This window comes from Amaranthus tricolor, chromosome 6 (genome assembly GCF_026212465.1).
Source record: "Amaranthus tricolor cultivar Red isolate AtriRed21 chromosome 6, ASM2621246v1, whole genome shotgun sequence".
In the NCBI taxonomy this organism is placed as follows: Eukaryota; Viridiplantae; Streptophyta; class Magnoliopsida; order Caryophyllales; family Amaranthaceae; genus Amaranthus; species Amaranthus tricolor.
The window spans coordinates 27971786-27995546 of NC_080052.1; the positions used below are offsets into that span (position 1 = coordinate 27971786).

Here is a 23761-nt window from a genome sequence, read left to right on the forward strand (position 1 = left end):
TAGCTTGATGTTCAATTAGTAGTTATTACTTAAATTACTTTAACTATGCTTCATCATTTTGAATATAAGATTAGGTTTAAATTTGCTTTATATTAAATATTGTTCTTATAAAGGGTATTATGATCACATTTTCCTCTAAATTGTTCTAGAATTAAAGAGTATTATGAATATGATAATTGTATTTTAAAAATGTTGAAAATTTTCAAATGACAACTTTTAAATACTCTGCTAAATATCATCATCATATCCAGTGTATTTCGCCTATAGAAAATTATGGTCAGTGTCTGGGCAGGAAAAGACCGCGACAACTCATACCTATAAAGGAGAGAGCAGTCAAATAGTCTTTGACTCGAGAAAGAATTGGAGCAGTTTTTGCAACGGCTAAGGCCGAGTGAGATTGAAGCTGACTTCGCAGATTTACATCGTATCGCTTAGGCGTGACCTTTAAAACATAAAAAGATAAATATAATGCAAATGTAAATAAAATAAAATAAAAATAACTATTAAAAGGAAACAATAATAATAATAATAATAATAATAATAATAATAATTGAACGAGTAAAAGCTCTCCCAAATAGAATGTAATTATTGAATGATTATTTATTACATGATACAAATGAAGCTAAATTCATTATAATATTGAGTAAATTACCTCCCAAAAAGGTTTAAGGTTAATTTGATTTTAGTACATAAAATGAAAATTCACCAAATTGTAAACTGCTTATTAAAATAATTAAAAACAAGTATTCAGCAAAAATTCTATTGTATATATGTATTCAAATCATGTAAGATAATTAGATGGGTTTAACTATCACATTTAATATATACCCAACTTAAATTCCGATTGATTCAATAAATTGAAGAAAAAGTCATCAATTGTGTTGGATTATTCTTATGTTAGAAATCTTGAGGCAACGTATTTACAAAACTTTTGTACATAAAAAAAGCTTAACAAATAGAACTTATTTAAGAAACTAATATTAGTGACCAAAAAATCACTTTAATTTTCGTTTTTTTTTTCTTTTAGAAAGTTAGATACAACTCAAATATACAAATAAATAATTTAAAATGAAACATTTTATTATATCAGTAACAGTTATTTACTAACCTTTTATTAGAAAATTACTTTTATACATCTAAAGAATATATACAATTAATTACTGTAATTTAACACCCAAATAACGATGCCAAACTTTTATCAAGAGAAAAAAAGTGTAAATTAATGTTGAATTAACATTAAAACTGGTGAAAATCTATGTGTGGTTTAGTAAAGTTCTAAGTATTTCTAATAGTAGGTCAAGTTAATTTATTTTATTTTATTTTTTCGCCTAAAAAATAAATTAATATTCGGGTGTTTTGGGTCATCAGTTTGATTTTGAGTCGGGTGTTTTGGTTTGGATCGAAAGAAAGTGTTGTGTCTGCATTGGTTTTTACGTCATTGCAAATATTTTAATTTTTTTGCTTTATATTAATTCATAAGAGATAAATGGGCCTGGACTTGAGAGACCGTATCTCAAAAGAGTTATTGTTTTAAATATTGGGAGTTGAAGAAGTTAAATGGTTTTGTAAAATTGAAAAAGGTTGTTTTTTGTTGTAGTTGTGTAGTAAATGAGGTTAATAGAGTGATAGGAAGAAACAAAATTGAAGTCCGAAGAACTAATTGGATAAGAATAAAATGAATAAATCAAATAAATTAGTGGATGAAAATTGAAAAAAGTATGAAAAATTACTACTGAAAAATAATTGACACAAAAGTAAATATGCAAACTTGAATAGAAGTATGTGAAAATTTATACATTTATTCTTAGAAAAATTAATTAGAATAATCCAAATTTTTTAATAATTTTTTAATATTAATCTCACCTTTTGAATTTTACATTAATTTTTAGTTTAATTTTTTATAAATACCTACTATAACAGGCTATTCGATTACTCAAGTTTATTCTAGATAAATACCTCTAAAAGTCATAGTCGATAGAATTAAATTTAAAAATTCAAAAATTATTGTGAGGAAAATTGTTGTAAGTTCCTTTATTTTTCTCATTTTTAGTGGTTTTTTTTGTCAATTATCATCCACTCTCTATCTTAGTTATTTTACATAATTTTAACAAAAACCTTCTCGAACCAAAGTCAATAAAGTCACTCCCATAGTCCCATGGTTCCATTTTTCTTCTCCTCACCGGTCACCACTCTACATTCTTGTCTCTTCCCCATGAACACTCATAAATTCTAGGGTTTTCTTCCCCAAATCTAAGTTTTTTCCTACCATTTCCTTCTCAAAATCTCCCAATACTTCTCTACCAATCCCTCTTTCTCATCCCTTCATTTCTCTTTCATCAATGGCAAAAACACGCCCAGGAAAGCGAGACCTTGATTCATGTACCATTAAAGGCACCAACAAGGTAGTTCGAGGTAATTACAAAAACCCACCTTTAATCTTCCAAAATAATTAATGGGTTTCCTTTCATCAGTTAATTGCTTGCTTAATATGATGAAATTATTAATTTTTGATCTTTTAGTTGGAGATTGTGTTCTAATGAGACCTGCTGATGTGGGTACACCACCATATGTTGCCCGAGTTGAAAAGATAGAAGCAGATAATAGGAACAATGTGAAGGTGAAAGTTAGATGGTATTATAGACCAGAAGAATCCATGGGAGGAAGAAGACAATTTCATGGTGCAAAAGAATTGTTCTTGTCTGACCATCAGGATGTACAGAGTGCTAATACAATTGAAGGGAAGTGTACTGTTCATTCATTTAAGAATTACACTAAACTTGAGAATGTTGGTACTGATGATTACTTCTGTAGATTTGAATATAAAGCTGCTACTGGTGCTTTTACTCCTGATCGTGTTGCTGTGTGAGTTTGTAATCATTTGAATTTGAATTTAGTTTTGTGCTTTTTAATGTTGGTTTTGATTCATTTTTTTTGGGTGTTTCTTTTTTGTGGTTTGTTTTTGTAGGTATTGTAAATGTGAAATGCCATATAATCCAGATGATCTTATGGTGCAATGTGAAGGATGTAAGGACTGGTAATGTCTCTTCATTGGTGTTTATTGATTCTTTAAGCTTCTAAGGGTTTAATTTGGTGTTGAAGCTGGTTATTATTATTGGGTTTTAGTGGTTTTCTAGGGTTTAGATTTGTATGGTGGTGTTTCCTAGTGAAGTTATCTGTTTTTGTTATCCATGTTTGGTGATTATTGCTTGATGAACTCTTCATTCTTTGTTTTGTCTGATATGGTCATTCAATGCTTCATCATCCACAAAAAGGAGTCTCCTTTTGTTACAATTGGAGAGGGCCTTATATTCGTAGTTATGCTTGTAGAGTCAATTTGAACCAAGTAACACACTAAATCCTTGAAAGTACTGGATTTCACTCTTTGGAGACTTCGGTATCCATTAAAGTTGCTCTGCCTTCATAGATTTGAGTAATATTGACCCATCCGTCTAAATCCCGATGTCTTGTATGGAACAATTTGAAAGACTTGATTTAGCTAGCAGGTCTTGGCTGCCAAGACTAAATACTCCTATTGTAACAATAGTTTGAAACTAGCGCTAGATCCTAGATTTTCACCTTTACATCTAATCTATAGTTTTGGCTTGGTGCTACACTGCTACCTTATTAGCTTGCTTTTATAGTCGGTACTTATGATATCAGGTGCTTCTGAAGATAAGCTTGGTTGTCATTTAGAGGTGTTCAAAACAAACTTGATAACCCGATATTTAGCTGACCCTGTAACCGAACCCGGTTTGACCCGCCATAAAAAATGGACTTACAATTATGTAAAAACTAACATAGACATAAAAACCTGATTTTGATCCGACCCAAACATTTGACCTATGACCCGAAAGAATACCCTTAGTTGTCATACTCTAATGATTTTAATTTCCATGTAGGTTCCATCCTTCTTGTATGGGCATGACAATTGAAGAAGCAAAGAAGTTGGATCACTTTTTATGCTCTGACTGTGTAGCTGAAGATGATCCTAAAAAAGGGGGCTCCACATTCTCTTCGTCACCTATGGATGTTCGCAAGGTAATTTTTTTTTCCACTTGCAAGTTAGGTGTATCCATATTATGTTTGGTGCACTTTACACTTTATATATCAATGCTAATTGCTGAAATAAAACAGTGAACTCAGAAATCGGCACTGGCTACATTTTGTTTCTGTCTAGCTTAACTGATTATATTATAGCTTATATTTCTAATCTTTTGAATGTGTAATCTATATTGGACTTGGACATCTCTCCCTCCAGTTCATGAAGATGATATCCCATTTTATTCTGTCTTATTTACACAATTACGATTATTTCTGGGATACGGTTGTGTTTATGGAGACTTGATCAAAACAGGTGGCATTCGCTTCCAATTGCACTTTATTTTAGGATACAAAACTACAAATTTTCTTCTAAATGCACTCGAACCCTCATAATTGTCATTATTGTAAGTTTACTGGCCTGCACTGTCAAAATTAAATTGAAGAAGATTTGATGTATGTGGTTGTCAAAGTCTTGTTTTTTGTTTTTGCAATTACCCTTGCTTATTGTTTTTGCAATTACCCCCAACCCCAAGATTGGACCTGCCAGAGGTTAAAATGTAAGCCATTCTCTTTTTTGGCGTTTGGCCTAGGGAGTATAAGTTTTTTGCTATTGGTGGATGTGTAAAAGATGGTTTGATTCCAAGATTGGTTTTCAAGGTCAAACTCTATGATCTGCAAAAACGGGGATTAATGGCTGGATTATGGGCTTTTCATTGCACATCTTTAGGTCATTCTTGGCTTTCACTTGTGAGCTACAATCTCTTTTCATCATTCTGAAATTTTAAGCATTTTGCACGGTATGGTTATAATCTGCAGACGTCATTTTAGAGTTAAATTTGCACTTAAAGGCACATTATTGGCCTAACACTTCCAGCCCCTGAGTTTGTCACATTTTCATTTTTGTCCGTCCCTGTTAGTATCATCCACACAATTCAATTTTTTTTGTCTTATTCTCATAACTAAACCACTACATATTTGTGCCAAAGTCCTAACCCCTAGCAAACTCAGAGTAATATGGAGCAAAAAGTCCCCATTCCTTGGCTTTAAGGTAACTCTTGATTGGCTTCTTAAGGGTACAAATACAATGTAAATTTTCCATTGTTATTGTTCTAACTTGTTGATGCAAATTGACCTTTACCTTTACCCTAACAGTTGCCTTAAGGCTATTTCATCTTCTTTTTTTTTTTTTTTTTTGTTTTTTTTTTTTTTTGGCATTATTGTTTGCTCAATATTGTAAGGCAAATTGACCTTGTTTTTTTCTATTCTGTAGTACTCATTTTCTTTTTCTATTCTATTTTTGCAGCCTGATAACAAGCGGAGAAAGCGATGAAATACATAGGTGATTCAGGCCTGGATTTCACAAGGGCTTATGCTTGCAGAGCTTTAGGAAGCTCTATTTAGAACAAACAGTTTTGAGAGTTGTATATCAGCTGTGAACCTTAATGCCATGCTAGTGCTCGAAACTACTACGGGGACTGTAATTTCTTGTGTATTAAAATGTCCCGAGGCATTGCCTGTATGACTTGTCTGTAATTTAAATCATGTGCAGAGTATAATTCAGTTCTACGTACCCATGCGTGGATTTGATCCCTTTTCAGTGCCAGATTTCCGTCATTGTTGCTGCTATTGCCGAGTTCTTTGTGATGGGAATCTCGACATACCATCGTTTAACCATGTACAGAATGGTGAAGTTGGTTCGGCCTCAGTTCAGTGAGGCATAGTTATTACTAGTTAACTTATTAGTATTAGATTAGATTAGGTGGTACATGATAGTAATCTGGGTAAAACTCCCTGGACATGGATAGGAAAATCAAATGGTATATAATATTTGTGTTATGGGATGCCAATTTCTTTATGAAAAAAAACCGATTCCTATTTTCCTACAACTCATAATTATGTTCACTTCAGTTTTTTCTTTGGAAATATTCATATTATTTTGATGCCTATTTAAAAAATTTACATGGTATATTCATCCTATCAATTTTTATTATGTAATTCATTTATTCGAAATCAAACTTATACTCCTTCCCTTTTCATATGCTCTTACCAAATAAATTTTTTGAATTTTAGTGTTGAACTTTAATTATAATTTTTCATCGATCTACAAGAAAATACATATTTATGTGAGATTTTGTTAGATTCGTTTCAATATATTACCTTTTTATTATCAGCCTTTTAGAATTTTTAAATTAAAATTATTTGATCTTAAAGTTTATATTGAAATCTTCAAAAAAATTAAATGTGAAGAACTTGTAAATAGAAGGAGTACTATATAAAATAAAATAGTTTTATGGCGAGACTATTTCCAATTGAGTTGATTTATATACATTTTTCAACTTTTTATACTTTTCTTATAAAACGCTTTTATTTCTCTTCGATTTAATAAGCGAGGCAGAGGGGCTAAGTTATAAATTATGGGGTGACATGGTAAGCAACACTTAATTTAACTTGATTATAATAGATGCTTTTACTTTTGTAGATAATTAATTTCATTGAAAAATATTTAATTTTTCTGAATATATTTCCTTTTCTGCAAATCAAAATGTAATTAATACCAATATTTTGATTCCTAATAAACCATTGTCTTTATATTATACTAATAATAATAATAATAATAATAATAATAAGGAAAGTAAACCATTATAATAATTTCCTTTCCATTCATATTTTTCATGCTAAAGCTTGTTTTTTAAACTTCTCCAACTAGCTAGTTCACATTACAAATGTGATGGATGGTTACCTAATCATACACTATATTTTGTAATTTGTAATTAGATTTAAAGTATTTTAAGTTTCATTTTTATTTTTTTCTCTCTAAAAAAAAAATTGAAAATCATGCGCAATTTCTCTTTGTTTTTCCTTGTTATTTTTATGTCTTGTCTCTTTTCACTTCTCATAATTTTGAAACTATGTTGTATTATATCAACTTGCTATGCAGATCAACAAAAAGATTTATACATTGTTCTGCTTCATGGTCATTCATTAGCTTTTCTTCAAGAACAAATGAAATTTTATGTCAACAGGTGCGTAATAATATCATAAATCATAGTATTTTATAAGAGTGAGGTATTGTCTTTCTTAATTTTTAGAAGCCGTAACTAAGACCGTGTATCTGTGAACGATCTTTTATATATAAATTAAAATTAAAAGATATGTTTGCTATTTTAATCCTAATAAAATGGGCTAAATCATGAATTATATAAAAAATAAAATTTGTTTTTTTAATCATAAATAAGTGATTCTACATATCTTGGAATCCTTTGATTCTACAAACCCTTGTTAATGTAGTTCTAAGTTCTAACAATCTTTTAAAATCAGCTCTAGCTGATATATTTGAGTAGATTTAAAATTATTTTTTAATTTCAAAAAATCATAAAATTAATTCACACTTTACTTACAAGTTACAAGGCTATATAAACACCATGTATTAGATTGGCACATAGTGCAAGAATTTCCTTTTCACATGATCGATTAACATAACAATCCATCAATAATTCAAACAAATCATACAACTATAAAACTATCTGATAATTATTATTATTGTTCTTATTAATTTATTATTGTCGTTATCATTCCATCATTTTGAAATAAAAAATATAGTCAAATTTAAACACAAATGCTTTAGATAATAATATGTAATTAAATGTTAATTAGAATATATACTTGTATATCATAGTAATATTTAGCTAGAGGTTAAAATAAATTAGAAGTTAAAATCAAATCAAATTAAAATTTTTATATAAATTGTATGTTTTAATAAGATTAAATCATCAAATAAAATCAATCGGATCATTTCCAATCAAACCTTAATAGGTTATTACTTATTATTTTCTGATTTTGCATGAAAAATCAGCGAAGCCTACCAAACACATGCAAACCAGTTGGAGAAGTCTCACAACCAACTTGTCCAAAGCACCCTAGACATTGGTTCCTACAACCTTCTACATAGCTTCACTCATCTTGCTAATGGCTTTGTAGTCCATACTACTCCCTTTCAGGTACCACTTTTGTCCCTATCTCGTAAGATATGTTATATACTCTAACACGCTCCCTTACACAATCTCCTTGGGCTAGAATTGTGGATCCCCAACACATGCCTTATGATAAATATGTTAACGGGCTTGTACTGTACATAAAACCGATGATGTTCCATCCTAAAATCCATTGGTATTAGGATAAGTAACCCATCAAGTATATATGTTAGTCAACCCCTCTCTAATGTTTTGATGTGGGATCACATGTGAGTTATGTTCCAACACCTTCCTTATAACTAATGCTAAATATTTTATTTTTAATGAGAGGCGGTTAAGATTCGAGCTTGTGACATCTTGTCACGCTGGCTTCTGATTCTATGTCTAAAAACCAACTCAACCAAAAAAATTAAAATGATAATTAAGGGTCAGTATATCTTATATACTCCAACAATTTACTCAAATCTCACCTTCCAAAAAAAATATATTATTTTAAAATTCTTTTTGGGTGAAAAATTGAATTAAATATAGGCAGAGAAGCTAAAAAAGAACTCAATGGTGAAGTTGGTAGAAAGAGATAGGGGAGCCAAATTAATGACAACTTACAGTCCAGAATTCCTAAGATTGCCAGAAACTGTATGGGTTCAACAAGGAGGAGAGGAAAATGCAGGGGAAGGAATTGTGATAGGCTTTGTAGATTCTGGCATAAACCCATTTCATCCAAGCTTTGCTGGTGATCAGTATGATGATTTGATGATCAAAAATTCTGCATTAGTCTGCTTGAATTCGAGTCGATTTTGCGGTGGGTGCGAGACGGGTCCTCGTTTTCCGATGAGTTCATGTAATGGGAAAATTGTTTCAGCAAGATTCTTTGCTGATGGTGCTCAAGCTGTTGCTCGTCTTAATGCTTCTGTTGATTTTCTTTCCCCTTTTGATGCTGTTGGTCATGGCAGGTAATATCTTTTATGCTCGTCATCATCATACCCACCTAGTCTATCCCGCTCATAGTAATTACGATCTGACAAGGAACTAACTTAACTAAAAGCGTATGCTTATGGTTGAGTCCCTAATATATATTACATACTTTAACATGGCTTCTTACATGAGAGCCCTAAGGACTCGATGCATGTGTATGTAGCACATATCCTCTTCATACCTGACGCTAAATATTCTACTTTAAATAAGGGGTGGTTGAAATTCGAGCCCGTGATCTCTTGTCACACTAGCTTCTGATGCCATGTTAATAAAAATTCAAACAAAAGCTTAAGCTTATGATTGAAGCCCATGATATGTTATACACTCTAAAACATGATCAATGTATATGAGCAATAAAATACCCTTGTATATTGCTCTTATCAGGAGTGTAAGTTAGTAACTTGTTTTTATTTTTCAGTTTTGACATATGATTGCACAACGATTCTCTCATTTTTGGCTTTTTTTCTACGGGATTTTTTTATGCTATTGATTGGGTTTATTGTTCATATGTCTTTGTTAATAAAAACTTTTCAAAAAAAAGATACTAATGTTATGATGGTTGAGAAACATTGTTTGAAGAAAGATGAAGATTTTTGGAAAAAGAATAAGTTTTAAGGTGTTATAACAACTAAAATGAAGTCAAATGGAAGGTGTAATATTTTGGCTTGATTGTATTTTCAGCGGATACATACAATAAATGGGATTAAAATGAATAATCGAATAGTTGATTTATTTTCAACAGATGAAAAATGCATAATAATTTCTATTTTTCCTTAAATCAAAAGGCCATGCCTAATCATGCAATTTGTAAACTAAGGTGAAATAATACTGTACTCATTTCAAATTCCACAAAATCCTGGCTGATTACAGCATTAGTTGCTGAAGTTTTTGACTTGCAGTCATGTAGCATCAACAGCTGCTGGGAATTTCAGGGTTCCAGTGGTGGTAAATGGGTATTATTATGGAACAGCCAGTGGGATGGCGCCACGTGCTCGGTATGTTCTTGAACACATAACCTTTATGCTTGATTATTGAGTCAAAACCTTTAATACATCCCTTCAATATGTACAAGTTTTGGACCAAACTAACGTCCTCCCAGGATTGCAGTTTACAAGGCAGTTTATCCAACAATTGGTACTCTTACTGATGTCTTGGCTGCAATTGATCATGTAAGCACTACACACCTTCATGGGAGAATCTAGGCTCGGACCATGTTCTGGATCATCGATTAAAAACCCAATAAATATTGAATTGTGTAACATGTAACATTAAAAAATTACAGCCTAGTTGATTTAGTATGCATACGAGAATAGAGATCAGTGTTTGAGCCACCCTATACTAGGATCCTTAATTCGCCCTTGATAGTGAATGAAGTTCCGAGTTTTGAGTTTGCAATACAAATCAATACTTTCAGGCGGTAAAAGACGGTGTAGACATCCTGAACTTGTCGGTAGAACCAGATGAGCCAGCCGAAGACACAGTAACTTTCCTTGATGTATTTGAGATCTTCATGTTACTAGCAAGAAGAGCAGGGGTTTTTGTGGTTCAAGCAGCAGGAAACAAAGGACCTGATTCAAGCACTGTTGTGTCATACAGCCCTTGGTCTGTTGGAGTTGCTGCTTGCAGCACAGACAGAAGCTACTCTGCCACTCTCGTCCTTGGAAATAGTCGGAAGATGGAAGGAGTCGGGTTATCAGGCAAGTCTTTTTGTCTCCGTTTTTCAACTGACATGGTTTCTGTCACTCGATATTAATTACCAAGAATGAACATAGTTCTTCGGCATAGCAGTTTAAGTAGCTATTAGTCGTTTAACAAATATAAAAAACTACTTTAATCCGCTGAATTTCTTACATGCAGGGCCAACTTTTGGAAATGGGATACTGAAATATAAGCTAGTGCTAGCAAAAGATGCTGTTTATGTTAATGGATCATTCCCTAGGATTCCGCCTTACACCGAGGAATGCCAGTTTCCCGAAGCTCTTGATCCGATTGCTGTAACAGGCAGCATAGTGATCTGTACATTCTCGACAGGATTTTACAATCAGACTTCCTCTCTAACTTCCATCATCAACACTGCAAAAACCTTGGGATTCATGGGTTTCATCCTAGTTGCAAATCCTGTTTATGGTGACTTTGTAGCTGAACCAGTGCCTTTCCCTGTGCCAGGGATTTTGATCCCTAAAATTTCAGATACAAAGGTAAAATGTTAGTAATATACATATGTGGCGTTCAAGTAAACACATGAGTATACGGTGGAATCTAGGCTCGGGCCTGCCTAGGCCATAGCTCAGGTCATTTCAATAAAAGTCCAATTAATCTTGAATTGTGTAACATATAATACAGATAAATGATAGTCGGGTTGAGTGTTCGACCCACCTTATACTAACATTCTGTATTCGCCCCTGCAGTATAATTACAACCTTTTTCGTGTTCTTCTTAAGGATGTTTAATTTCACAGATCATAACTCAATACTATGAGGAGCAAACTAAAAGAACTGGACAAGGGAGTGTAATAACATATGGTGGAAGAGCCTCCATAGGTGAAGGAAGAGTGGCTGCTTTTGACAGACAAGTGCCTGTTGTAAGCAGATTCTCTTCTAGGGGACCTGATATCATAGATAGCCACAAAAATCCTGCAGATGTTCTTAAGCCCGATTTCGTGGCTCCAGGACAACAGATTTGGGCAGCTTGGAGCCCTCTTAGTGTCTCAGAGCCTATACTTGAAGGTAAGTTCAAAACATACATTTTCATTATGTCATGCACAAAACTAGGTTAAACCTGTATACTCCATTCATCACAGTTGTATGCTGATATTTACCGAAAAAGGTTTCTCAATTCCAACTTCCAAGTATTCTTTACTGTAGGAAATCGTTCGATATTTTGCACAGAATCCAGAACCTACACATTGTACCCACTAGAGGTGTTCATTTGGGTATTTGGTTGGGTTTTGGGTTTTTTGAGTGCTTAATTAATGTGTCATTTTGGAGTGAAACTGAGTCATATTTTGAATGGTTCGGGTAATTGATAATGTAAGAGTATATACTGAAGACACCAACTCAACCAAAAGTTTAAGCTAATAATTTTAGCCCAGATATGTTATATACTCTATCACAACCTCTGGGATAAAAGTGTGGAAGCAGCACAAGTTTCCCTCATACTTGATGCTAATAAATCTACTTGAAAGAAGGCGTGGATGAGATTTGAGTTGTGACTTGTTCTTTTGATATCATGTTACCAACTCAACCAAAAGCTTAAGCTAATGGTTGCAGCCCTATGATATATTATATACTCTTATCACTATCTGGCGAACCACTGTCTTCAATCTACTTTTTCTACCTCGATCTCCATGCCTTAAAGCAATACTCCCTGCATTCCTTTGAGTTTGACGCATGTTAAAATTTCTTATGCAAAAGTAAAAACACTTGAAAGTTTATGATAACAGGTAGCAATTTTGCTTTGATGACTGGAACTAGTATGGCAGCACCTCATATTGCAGGAATAGCTGCACTGATCAAGCAACAAAATGCTTCATGGACTCCATCCATGATTGCATCAGCAATGTCCACTACTTCAACTAAATATGACAGTTCTAAGAAAGTTATACTATCTGAAGGATATGAACCTGGTAGCTTGTATCCTTCCACTCCCTTTGATATAGGTGCTGGTCTGGTGAATCCAGCAAAAGCTCTAGACCCTGGTTTAGTATTCATCCCAGGTATGCTACAATAAAAGCTAAATCATGGGGAGGGATGGTAAAATTTTTAAAACCATGAACTAAAAAATCAATGTTTTATGCATTAATAACACCTGATATCTTGTCGAAGAAAAAAATTCGTGTATAATTTTAAAAATTTAATTGATTCTGGGGAGTGAATGCTTTCGTGAAACAAGTCTCGGGAGTGTTTGGCAATTGTATGTTGCCTAGTTCAGTTGGCTTGCTTTAACGTCTAATAGCATTGTCTTTTTAGTTAGCATGTATAAGCAAACTCTTACGAAGTTACAACACAACAAGCACAACGCCAAAGTGGCAAAGTCTTAATCCTGAAAGATTGAGATCAGATGTTGGTTGTTGGCTTTTGTTAAGGAAAAATTTAGTCAAAAGCAAAAGCCAATGAGAAAATATAGAGGGTAGCCGTTTGGTTTTCGATTAAAAGCTAGCTTTTAGCTTTACTTAAAATTCAATTACGAAACATATTTTTTTGATGTATCACCAACCAAAATTACTTGGGGGTTTAATTATTTGCGCGCTTTCCTCCTATCCTCTCCCTCGAGGGATACGGGTATGGTATGTCTGCTACCCTTCTCCCCAGGCCCTGTCAAAAATCATTTGCGAAATACACCCTTTATCATTTCAAAAACTAGACAACCTAATGTAAGTAGAAAGATGCTTGTTTTGTTTTCAGGAGAAGGAGAATATGTGGCTTTCCTATGCTCGTTACCCAACATAAACCAAGAAAAAGTAGAAGCTGCAACAGGAGGATCATGCAGCCATTCACTTGCACATCCAGCAGATTTGAACCAACCATCAGTCACAATAACATCTCTAATCAGATCTCAAGTCGTTAATCGTAATGTGATCAATGTGGGAAACAAACAGGAAACTTACCTGTGTGCAGTGCTTCCCCCAAATGGGGTGACAGTTGATGTATCTCCTACTTGGTTCACCATTTCTCCAGGGGAGTCCCAGCATTTGGAATTAAAACTGAATGTTAGTCAGTCACAGAAGGAATTTAGTTTTGGAGAGATTGTTTTGACAGGAAGTTTGGATCATATTGTGAGAGTGCCTTTGTCAGTTTTGGCAGTTACAAATCCTTAAAATGGTGAATATTGATGCAATTATACTTGTACCATTTGGTGCAAAAAAACAAATAGCAATTTAGAAAAAAATTCATGTTGGTTATCACAAAAGATATGTTTCTTATTACTTGCAAACCAACACACAATTCCAGCAATAAAATACTTTATTACCCCAATTTCATTAAGTGTCTCTCGGCTAGGGTAGGATTTGAGGGTCGGATGTACGCAACTTCACCGTCATATCGAAGAGGCCTGTTTCCGCTTGACCGGAAAACATTATTTGTAACTTCACGTAAACATTCAATTCATATGGATTAATTATAATTTCAATAAAAAAATAAAAATCAAAGCTCAGAAGCGAATACTTCGTCCTGATATCGGACTATGCGTGGCGGACCCAATCTGCCACAAATCGCAAATCTCATCACAGCTTTGATGTGCATGCACCAGCCGGGAATCGAACCCGGGTCTGTACCGTGGCAGGGTACTATTCTACCACTAGACCACTGGTGCTTGTTATTTAGTTTTCTCTACACTAATTATTTGTACTTTAATTTAAACCTTTTTTTTAGACAAACTTTAATTAAAACCTTAGTAGTTCAAAAATCAATTTGGCTTCAACTTCTGAAGCCTGTTGGCAGTATACAGTTAAGTTCAGTCTGCCCATATTGAATTATATATATTGATTCGGATGTATGTTAGAAAATATCTAAGGAAAATGAATTTTTAACCTATCGACTCGAATAAAATTATGAGTTTGAGTTTCATTATGTCAAATAACCATCAGATAAAGTTTTTGATTGTTGATCTTGGACATGTATTGTTCTTAGATGGAGAGCAAAATTTATTATGATTTATGAATCAAAAATAACGTGTTAACAAGAAGTTGGGGTTAACACAAGTACTTCTTTATTAACTATAAAGTAGAAAACAGCACATATTTGTAGAATTGCAGCATAAAAAGACATAATTTACATCAAGTAAATCTATTGGAAGGAAAAATTTACATTGTCACCGAGATAAATATATTTACTCAGACATCTTTGTTCCGATGCTTAAGACTAATTACAGATTTCATTGATAATCATGTAAAAACTCGCCCTCGAATCTCGATGCCTTCATCAAGGCCTCGGACATGTATACACACCTCGGCTTGTGTTTTAAAACAAAACTTTTCCAACAATTTTGAGTTTTGGACTTCAAAATGAAATGTCGATTCCTTCATGATCAAGTGACTTGTACCCGAAACCTGATTCATCGCTGGATCGTCTTTTTGCAGCTCCTGCCCTCTGAACCAACCGGACTAATGCTTGTACTACTTCTGACATTGGTGGTCGGAATTCTGGCTCGGGCTATAAAAACAATGACTTGAGTTAAGATTGACTGAACATGATTTGCATATCGGAATAAGAATATTGTTCAAATGCCTAATTTAAAACAGCCTATTTCCGAAATTAAGCCATCCGATGATTCTTTTCAGTTGATGCGCGGCTAACTAAACCAAGCTAATATCATCTACCTTACGTATTAGCTAAGAGGGTTGACAGTTACCTGAACACATAGCGCAATGATGTCAGCAAATCGAGATAAGGACTTGGCAGGATACATGCCGTTTAGTGCAGGATCAACCATTTTGGCAAGGGCATCTATATCATGCAGTTGCGGTGTAGCCCATCTTACAAGAGATTGTTCGGATCTTGGTCTTGAACTGAATAGACCGACAAGATATTCGTAAGAAAACTACAATAAATTTGAAACAACAAAACATAAGGCAGAGAGACAAAGCACCTATCCAATGGCTTACGCCCCGTCAAAAGCTCCAACATCACCACCCCAAAGCTATATACATCACTTTTGGTAGTGTATATTCCAGATAGAGCAAATTCTGGAGCACTGTATCCAAATGAACCCACCATTTGAGTTGACACCTGTTTTAAAGATGCAACAACAAATATATTAGAACCCTTCAAGTTCGAGCTTTCCTAATTCAGTAACATTCAACTGATTTTCCATTCCGTAATGTGCAAAGAAAATTGGAGTGAATTTAGGTTCAGCACCACAAGGGTTTAAAATTCAGTACAAGATCACTATTTTATTAGAGCTGCATACCATTTGTCTATTCTCAATGGGCCCGAAGATTAATAGTTCTTTGGTTTATAATTATTATTGACTAAATTCAAACGACTCTGTAAATCATGTGCACTTCTTATTTAGTTGAAATTACAGATAATGATAGCTACCACTGGTCAACAGAAACAACGGGGGTGTTTGCTTTTTGGTTGGATTTTGGCTTGTTGGTTGGTCAAACAGCCAAAAAAAGTGTTTGGTACATGACTTTTAAGCCGGCTGAAAAGCTGATTTTTAAGCTAAATTAAAAGGGCTACTCCAATTAGCTTTTTGGTTGACTTTTAGCTTATGGACCCACTTTTTCTCTAAAACAGCTAACAACTAATATTTAAATTTACCAAACATCTGCATAAAACAGTTGCTTTTTCAGCTAGCTTAAAAGCAAAAAAAACAGCCAACATTTTCAGCCGGTCAAACACAACAACTAAAAAAGCCAACACCCAACAGCCAATTGCCAAACACCACCAACATCTTTGTTGACACCCCCTAACAACACCTCGGTGGGAGCCACTTAATGACTAATGGAGTGGAGGGTTGCATACCCTTGTTCTTTTATCAGAAAGTTAAAGTAATACAACATGATTGGTAAATGTTGATCCAAATAACAGAACTAACTTCCATTTGTAAAGCATAATCTTATCACAACACAGATTCTAAGATGGAAAAGCTATTGCGTACCATGGCAAAAAAACAGAAAACTGTGTAAGCTGTAAATTCTATTCTTTTTACCTGTCTTTCTGTGTTTGGATTTAGAGCAGCCAATCCGCAATCTGACAGATGCGGGTTAAATTCATCATCAAGTAAGATATTTGCCGACTTGAAATTTCTATGTACAACAGATGGCATACAGACTTCATGCAAGTACCTAAGAAAGAATTAAAACGTCAAGATGAAAGGACTTACAATTAGAATGGAGTTAATAATGAACTCAGTTAAGCAAATTAACATACTCTAGAGCTCTGGCCGTTCCAAGCGCAACTCGGACTCTTGCATTCCAATTTAATCTTTTGCTTCCATCATCAGAAAAGTGTAACATATCATGCAGACTCCCGCTCCCAATGTATTCGTACACCAAAAGTCGTTGCGCATGCTCTGTGCAGTATCCAACCAGTGAGACGATGTTCGGGTGTCTGAGGCGGGACATATTTGACACGGCTTCAAGGAAATTGTCCTCCTCTTGCAAGGATAGTGCTGAGTTATCTATCTTCTTGATAGCCAAGACCTAAAATAGCATACCAACTTGGTTTACAGACTCATTCCATCTCAAAATACAATATCATGATTCTATTTGTCATTGTGTCGAATGTACAGAATCAACAGTATTCGTAAACTACCTTGAATCGAAACGGAAACCAGTTTAGACTATTATATGAAGATCACAAAAGTTTGTAATTTGTCCTCAAGTTACATCCAGAATTAAGGAGCATAAAGTTCTACTATGATATACCTTGCCATTAGAAAACTCTGCTTTGTAAACTCGACCGAGTGAACCTTCACCAACAATATTTTCTTGGCTAAAGCTGTTTGTGGCAGTCTGAAGAGAAGCAACTGTATACGAAGTAGCGGTAATAGGGGACTTGACTCGTTTCAAGGATCCATTTTTCCCTTGCATTTTCTCGATCAGCAAACTTTCTGGTGGTGGGGTTTTCAGATCAGCAACAGCAGCTGTGCCTGTAAAACTCTGTTCTTGCATCTCCATGTCAACTACAGACAAAAATTGAAAGCGCAAGTTTTTAGGAACACTAATCCTTCAAAGTTGAAGTACAAAAAGGAAGGGAATACAGGAAATACAAGCTGCATAACTCGGTCCATAGAACGTTGCAATATAGATCACAAAGCAATTGAGTGTAATTATTGAGGTAACCTACTAGCAGAAATAGCAAGTTCGGCCAACAAATGGAATGTTCGAATGAGAAAAAACTATAATATTTGTATCAGTTTCTAGAGTGAAGCGTGTGCAAATTTAAAGACCTCTACTGCGACAATTGTTCACAGTTTTCTGGACTTGCAGACTATAGAGCAATGCCAGATCTTTAATCTCAAAAGATAGGGGTCAGTTACACTTAATGTGATCAACTAAAATATGGTTCATAAAATTAACGGTACTTCGTATCTGTAGTAAAGTAACAAAATGTTGCAACATATCAGATGAAGGGTCAACCAGAAACTACTCCATTATTGCTGGGAAAAGGTTGCGCACATCCTTTGACCCTTACATCAGTAGAAACATTGTGAAACCTTTCTCAACTCCCCTTTTCTTCCTATGAACACAATATTGGCGTAAAGCTTTCCTACTGATATTTATGATGTGATTTTAACTCAAAAGCTTCTTGTTTTACTACCCTTGAATGAAATGGTTTCACAATGTTTTACAACCCTTTCCTAGTGATATCAGCAAACATCTCTCCTAGCCCTATTCAAAAAACGACACTGATCACTCGAGGGGTAAAACTGCACACACCATGACCTCCCACTAATTCCCCATTGTGCAACACATCTGAGCCATGAGGTTGATGATCTAGGAAAGATTGGAAAAGGCACCAATAGAGACCAGCCAATTTATAGTATAGGACAGAAGTATAAGGTCACAGCGTAATCACCAAGACACCAATTTTAATCCATGAGAAATGCCTAGTGACTGCTCAAAAATGTCAAGGATATGAATGAGACTGCGGCTAAATTTGTTGTTTACTAATTGCGGTTATTCAGAAGACTTTTTAAGGTACTGGATGACATGTGAGGGTTTCTACCTTTTTCATTGCCATTGGAGACACCCCGCAAGGACAATTGGCCACCATCATCTTTTGTTCTCCTTTTTTTCTTGCAAAACAAAAGGGCAAGCAAGATACCAAATAAAAGCAAGAATACAACGCCTAAAACTACCCCAATGACAGTTCCAACTGATGACGATTTCTTCTGTTCGTGAGAATTCTCTCTTTCAGGACTCGCAGGCGATTCATCAGTACCTCTCGAACCTTTGTGCTTTCTTTTTGCAGGTGTTCCTGGAGGAGGTGGGGTGAACGGTGGTGGTGGAGGAGCTGGACCATTGTCAAATGAGTTACCATCATAACTGATCAAAGACAACCCAAGTCAAAAATAATGACTATCCAAAAAAGCAGCTACACAATCAAGATGAGGACTACAGCTTACATAAAACTGGGTATTGACTTGAGTTCCTCGGGTACCCAACCGGTGAAGTGGTTATTTGCAACATTCCTGTAGAATGTCATGGTCCATCAAGAACTCTTCATTTCCTCAGAAGATAAGCACCAACAGGAAATTACAGAAATATTCAGAAACTAAAACTTACAGGTTATCCAACGGCAGGGTAACGAGAACAGAAAGAGAACCAGTCAACTGATTATTTTGAACCTCGCTGAAAAAAATATTATGTACTATCACAAATCTGACCAACAAGTGAACTAACGAAAAAAAAGTTAAAATAATCAGTCGTAGCAATAACTCACAGTGTTGAGAGATTGGACAAGGAACTAAAAGAACTGGGAATATCTCCAGAAAAATTATTGTTTGAAAGATCTCTGCATGGCATTACATAGCAACAGGTAATTGATTTGAAAAACAAATATCTCTATGCTACTAAACTAAGTGAAATTACAAACAGATTACAGATACCATCATCGATAATTGGATTTGCTGAATATGTGAAAAAAGCATGTGAATTTAGTTGTCTTACAGGGTTGCAAGGGCTGTATGATTAGCAAATACATCTTGGATTGGCTGTGCGAGTGCGTTACCACTAACATTCCTGCAATGAAGTATGAATAGTAAGAAATAAGGAACAAACGTGACCTTAGGCTACTCATCATCATCATACCCAGTGTATTCTGCCCATAGAAAACTATGATCAGGGTGTGGGGAACAACCTTGATATGTGGGGAAGCTTCCACCAACTCAGGTAAAGAATTTTAGTTTTACCACAAGCACACATTGTCAAAAATCCTTAATACTCAGACATGAATATTGATACTCGACGTTTCACTTTGCACCAAAGTCACGGAAAGCTTTTACAAAACCCGAGAGCCAAAATACTCGGACATGGGTGTACATAAGAACTAACAGGTTAAAAATGCAAAAAAAAGTTAACTTACAAATAAGAAAGTGCAGTCATAGTTACAAGGGAGTATGGTAGGTTACCACTCAGATTATTGTGAGCTAGATTTCTGCACCAACAAAAATATGGATTTTCCAGCTAAGTATGATTCAACTAATTTATCCTTCAATTAGAATAATGTCACAAAAATAAACCTAATTAAACCTTACAAGGATGTAAGATTGGGTGGCAGTTGAAATGGAATAGCATCATGTATATTGTTATTACTCAAATCCCTGTCAACAAAATTGAACAGTTAAGAAACTTTCATCAAACAAAAAAGAAGGGCAAAGAATCATTAAAACTCTTCTTACAAGGTCTTTAATGAGACAAGATTTCCAAGCATATATCCCATTGAACCACTTACTCCTAACCCAGAAAGGTCCCTATCAAGCAACAACAAAATGACATAAAGTACATAATTACACAACAAAAAGACAAAACAATGCATTATAAATCAAAATCACACCCTGAGTAGAAGAATCATACAAGGAAACCACAGCAGAACCATCACACTTAACACCCTTCCATGATTCAACACACGGGTCACCGCCACTCGATTTCCAACCAGTAAGCTCAGCAGGATTGTTCAGTGCACCATACAAAACTTGAAGTGATTGTACTGAAAAACACAATCACCACTACTAAATAAGATCAATTAAGTATCAGGAAAAGCAAGGAATTCAGTATTATTTGACCCTTCAATAAGTATTGCAATGACTACCCAGTACAGTTTCCTTAAAAGGAAAGAGTATGAGGAGATCAAATCTATGAAATCCCATAACACAACCATCATTACAATGTATTATTTCAGCATTATCAGAGTCTAACCCTTAATTAACAAGTCAGTACTACTAAGTATACAACTAACTTTTCACATTAATCTCAATTAATCAAACTTCGAAATACAATATAAGAAAAATTACAAGTAAAGTAAAACTAAATTACACACCAACAAACAACATGCAGAAGCTTTTCTTAAAAAAGTCTAAAACAATGAGCATCCTAAATTAAATTAAATCAAAAAACTGCAAAAAGGAAAGGTCCCCCCAGAATTTTCTCTTCTCTTTTTAACCTTATCTGAGGGTAATTTTTTTTGCCACATTAGCAATAAAATTCATAAACTTCAAAATAAGAACACAACAATCTGGCCCCACAATGGAAAAATCAATCAAAGTATGTACTAATCCTCCACTGTAATCAATCAATATTATAAAAAAAGGGTTCATCTTTCCTGATCAAAAACTCATTTACCCAGATTGTATCTTTCACTAAACAAACTAAAACTCATAAAAAGCCTAAACCTTTAACAACCCAGATGCAAAAAATACAATAAACTAATAAAAACCAAGAATCAAGTAAAAAGATTATACCATCGTTAGCATCAGTATTAGCTCCGACTAACACCAATATAAGGGCAAAAAAGAAGAAAAAGAAACAAGAAAAAGAGATCATAGGCATTCTTATGATGTTGGTAGACAAAATGAAGGAAAAATGAAAAGAAATAAGTGGAATTAATGGAGAATGATGGTTACATTACATAAGAAGAAAGGAAGAAAGATGTTGAAAGAAAGAGAGAGAATTAGAATGAGAATGAGAGTGAAAGATTCGAAGCTTTGTAGTGTTGTGGCCTTGTTAAATGAAGAGGGAGAATGAACAAGACTAGAAGAGTGTGAGTGAATAATGAATATAGTTCATTAGTTGGAGATTTGAGGATTAATTATGAGTGATTAAGTATATTATTAAGGTGGGTTTTTTTAAGGTTATTTGAGAATTTTGATGACTGAATTTTGTCGGCATGAAAAACATAATAGAGATAGGAGAAAAAAAGCATATTAATTGTAAAAATATATATTTAGGTTATTGGGTTGATTTTTTATGAGGTGTTTTGGATTTGTTTAAAATCGAATTTTGTGTTTACAGTTAAATTGGATTCGGTTACAAGGTTGGTGAATAACGGGTCATCAGATCTATTTTAAACACCTCTAATCAATTCTTATTGAATTCTTTCGGTTGAAATATGTATTATTTTTCAAGTAAATATTAGATTTGATTCTAATAGTTTTCTTTTTTACTCTATTACTATTTTCGTTCTAGAATACTTGCGATTAATACTACTATTTTCGGTGGAAAAATATTACTATTAGTAACCAATATAAGACACTGTAACAATATGTATAATTAAAAAGGAAAGAAAAAGAAAATGAGGGTGGCATCAAAATCAGGAGGAATAAGTGGGAATTGCCAATGGGGGTTGTTAAAGTAGGGTACGACCGAGGTTAATGGTGAATTTGTTTTAGAAATTTTAAAATTAAAATTCTTATATACTTTTTATTTCCTCCCTTATTTTTTTTTACATTTTATCTTTTGCATATATTTTTTAATAAATTTTAAGCCTTAATATCTTTAAGTACGTATCATAAAAAATTATAAAGTTATATACTTCCTCCGTTCCATAATACTTGCTACATTTTCTATTTTTGGCAATTTCATATTACTTGCTACATTTTCGTTTTTAGCAATAAAACAATCATTTAAAGTTCTATCTACCCCTATTTTTATCCTACTCTATACTTTATACTCTATAATAAAATATATAGTATACTCTATAAAGTAACCTAACAACCTATTTTTCCTTTTTTTTTTCCAATTAACAATAATAAAATACTATACTCTATAAAGTAAACAATCAGCTACAGTGTAGGTCAATCACTTTTCTTCATTCCCGTGCCCATGCAAATGTAGCAACAATTATGGAACGGAGGAAGTATTAAAAAACTTTCCATCAAGACAAATCTAACCTTTAGCTAAGAATATTTATATTCCTTTCGGCTTTCCCTATGCTTCTCTTATTTTGTTGACATTATTTATCAATCATTACACATAACTTTTAGACAAGAATATTTGTAAATTTATTTGATTCGTTTCAATACATGTAAAGATGATTCTTATATAATTTTTAATTATATTTATATTAAATTAAAAATAATTAAGCTTGAATAAGTATATTCACATTTACATGTTTTTAATACTTAATGGTAAATGCTTAATTGTATTTCCATGGAATGGACCTTTAAAAAGTTGTCGGTGAAATTTTGGTAGGTTCGTGCCATGCTAGTGTGCAATAAATTTCATGTGGAGAAGGTGCCACAATCCGGGACAAAGCTTCTTTATGGATTACATAAGTCAATTCCAACTTTACACTTTATAAATTATTATCATTGATTATTGATTTTGATGACATAAGAGTAGTTTTTGTATAAAAATTAAAAATGGTTAATTTATAAATTTTTGTATAAAAATAATTACTCCTCAAAAAAATAAGAAAATTTTTGAGTATTTTTAATTTGACATATAATTGTTATCTAAAACTATTAGTTAAAATTGTTAATTAGTTTACTAAGTTTTTAAATTATGTTTGCTTTGTAATTTAATTAATATTTGGTCGGTTCATGAATTGATAAAAAAAAATTCCATTTAAAAGTTGTTAAGATTTTGATGGCAATCTATTTAAGTCTCTCTAGCTAAGTTACTAGTGCAAATTTTAAGTTAAGTTTTAGTTCTAAAAATGATGAATATTTTGTAGGTGAAATTCCTCTCAATTTATGTTTAAGAGTAAAATGCCGTCAAATCTTTTTAAAAATTGGACCTTAAAGATAATACATTGTGCTATTAATTATCTTTGTCCTACATAAATAAATAAAAAGAATTCATTAATTACACATACTATACATGTTTT

The 23761-nt window shown here is 33.5% G+C and overlaps 3 protein-coding genes and 2 non-coding genes across 6 annotated transcripts; 2 read left to right on the forward strand and 3 right to left on the reverse strand.

The window, feature by feature from the left end:
* Positions 1-2084: 2084 nt before the first annotated feature.
* On the forward strand, positions 2085-5927 carry LOC130815266 (chromatin remodeling protein EBS-like). The gene is made up of 5 exons (XM_057681676.1): positions 2085-2412; positions 2520-2862; positions 2966-3034; positions 3900-4038; positions 5345-5927. Exons 1-5 carry the CDS (start codon positions 2340-2342, stop codon positions 5369-5371), a joined length of 651 nt encoding a protein of 216 aa, XP_057537659.1. The 5' UTR covers positions 2085-2339; the 3' UTR covers positions 5372-5927.
* On the forward strand, positions 5489-13884 carry LOC130815734 (subtilisin-like protease SBT2.4). The gene is made up of 12 exons (XM_057682216.1): positions 5489-5557; positions 5640-5751; positions 6980-7064; positions 7895-8039; positions 8544-8965; positions 9887-9982; positions 10087-10156; positions 10402-10684; positions 10845-11185; positions 11446-11717; positions 12434-12702; positions 13391-13884. Exons 1-12 carry the CDS (start codon positions 5489-5491, stop codon positions 13801-13803), a joined length of 2577 nt encoding a protein of 858 aa, XP_057538199.1. The 3' UTR covers positions 13804-13884.
* Positions 13885-14131: 247 nt separating this feature from the next.
* LOC130816770 (small nucleolar RNA snoR114) lies at positions 14132-14217 on the reverse strand. The gene has a single exon (XR_009043309.1). It is a non-coding gene; the product is annotated as a small nucleolar RNA snoR114 (small nucleolar RNA).
* A 9-nt stretch (positions 14218-14226) lies between these two features.
* TRNAG-GCC (transfer RNA glycine (anticodon GCC)) lies at positions 14227-14297 on the reverse strand. The gene has a single exon. It is a non-coding gene; the product is annotated as a tRNA-Gly (tRNA).
* A 373-nt stretch (positions 14298-14670) lies between these two features.
* On the reverse strand, positions 14671-21803 carry LOC130815160 (protein STRUBBELIG-RECEPTOR FAMILY 8). 2 transcript variants are annotated; one of them, XM_057681530.1, is made up of 16 exons: positions 21396-21803; positions 20512-20644; positions 20337-20408; positions 20193-20258; positions 20021-20092; positions 19606-19677; positions 19379-19450; positions 19222-19287; positions 19062-19127; positions 18662-18981; positions 17359-17615; positions 16862-17133; positions 16641-16776; positions 15573-15712; positions 15336-15492; positions 14671-15136 (listed from the first exon to the last, which is right to left on the reverse strand). In XM_057681530.1, exons 1-16 carry the CDS (start codon positions 21481-21483, stop codon positions 14984-14986), a joined length of 2142 nt encoding a protein of 713 aa, XP_057537513.1. In that variant the 5' UTR covers positions 21484-21803; the 3' UTR covers positions 14671-14983. The 2 variants fall into 2 exon arrangements, with proteins under 2 accessions (XP_057537513.1, XP_057537514.1); XM_057681531.1 differs by lacking the exon at positions 21396-21803 and having other exon boundaries at positions 20492-20630.
* Positions 21804-23761: the final 1958 nt, after the last annotated feature.

Coding starts and splice junctions, on each gene's coding strand:
- LOC130815160 (XM_057681530.1), bottom strand. CDS start 21,483: ATGCCTATGATCTCTTTTTCTTGTTTCTTTTTCTTCTTTTTTGCCCTT. Junction 20,259..20,336: donor CTTGTCTCATTAAAGACCTT/GTAAGAAGAGTT, acceptor TTTTGTTGACAG/GGATTTGAGTAATAACAATA. Junction 19,128..19,221: donor ACCCTGCCGTTGGATAACCT/GTAAGTTTTAGT, acceptor GACATTCTACAG/GAATGTTGCAAATAACCACT.
- LOC130815266 (XM_057681676.1), top strand. CDS start 2,340: ATGGCAAAAACACGCCCAGGAAAGCGAGACCTTGATTCATGTACCATT. Junction 2,863..2,965: donor ACTCCTGATCGTGTTGCTGT/GTGAGTTTGTAA, acceptor TTGTTTTTGTAG/GTATTGTAAATGTGAAATGC. Junction 4,039..5,344: donor CACCTATGGATGTTCGCAAG/GTAATTTTTTTT, acceptor CTATTTTTGCAG/CCTGATAACAAGCGGAGAAA.
- LOC130815734 (XM_057682216.1), top strand. CDS start 5,489: ATGCTAGTGCTCGAAACTACTACGGGGACTGTAATTTCTTGTGTATTA. Junction 5,752..6,979: donor GTTGGTTCGGCCTCAGTTCA/GTGAGGCATAGT, acceptor CTTGCTATGCAG/ATCAACAAAAAGATTTATAC. Junction 10,685..10,844: donor GGAAGGAGTCGGGTTATCAG/GCAAGTCTTTTT, acceptor TCTTACATGCAG/GGCCAACTTTTGGAAATGGG.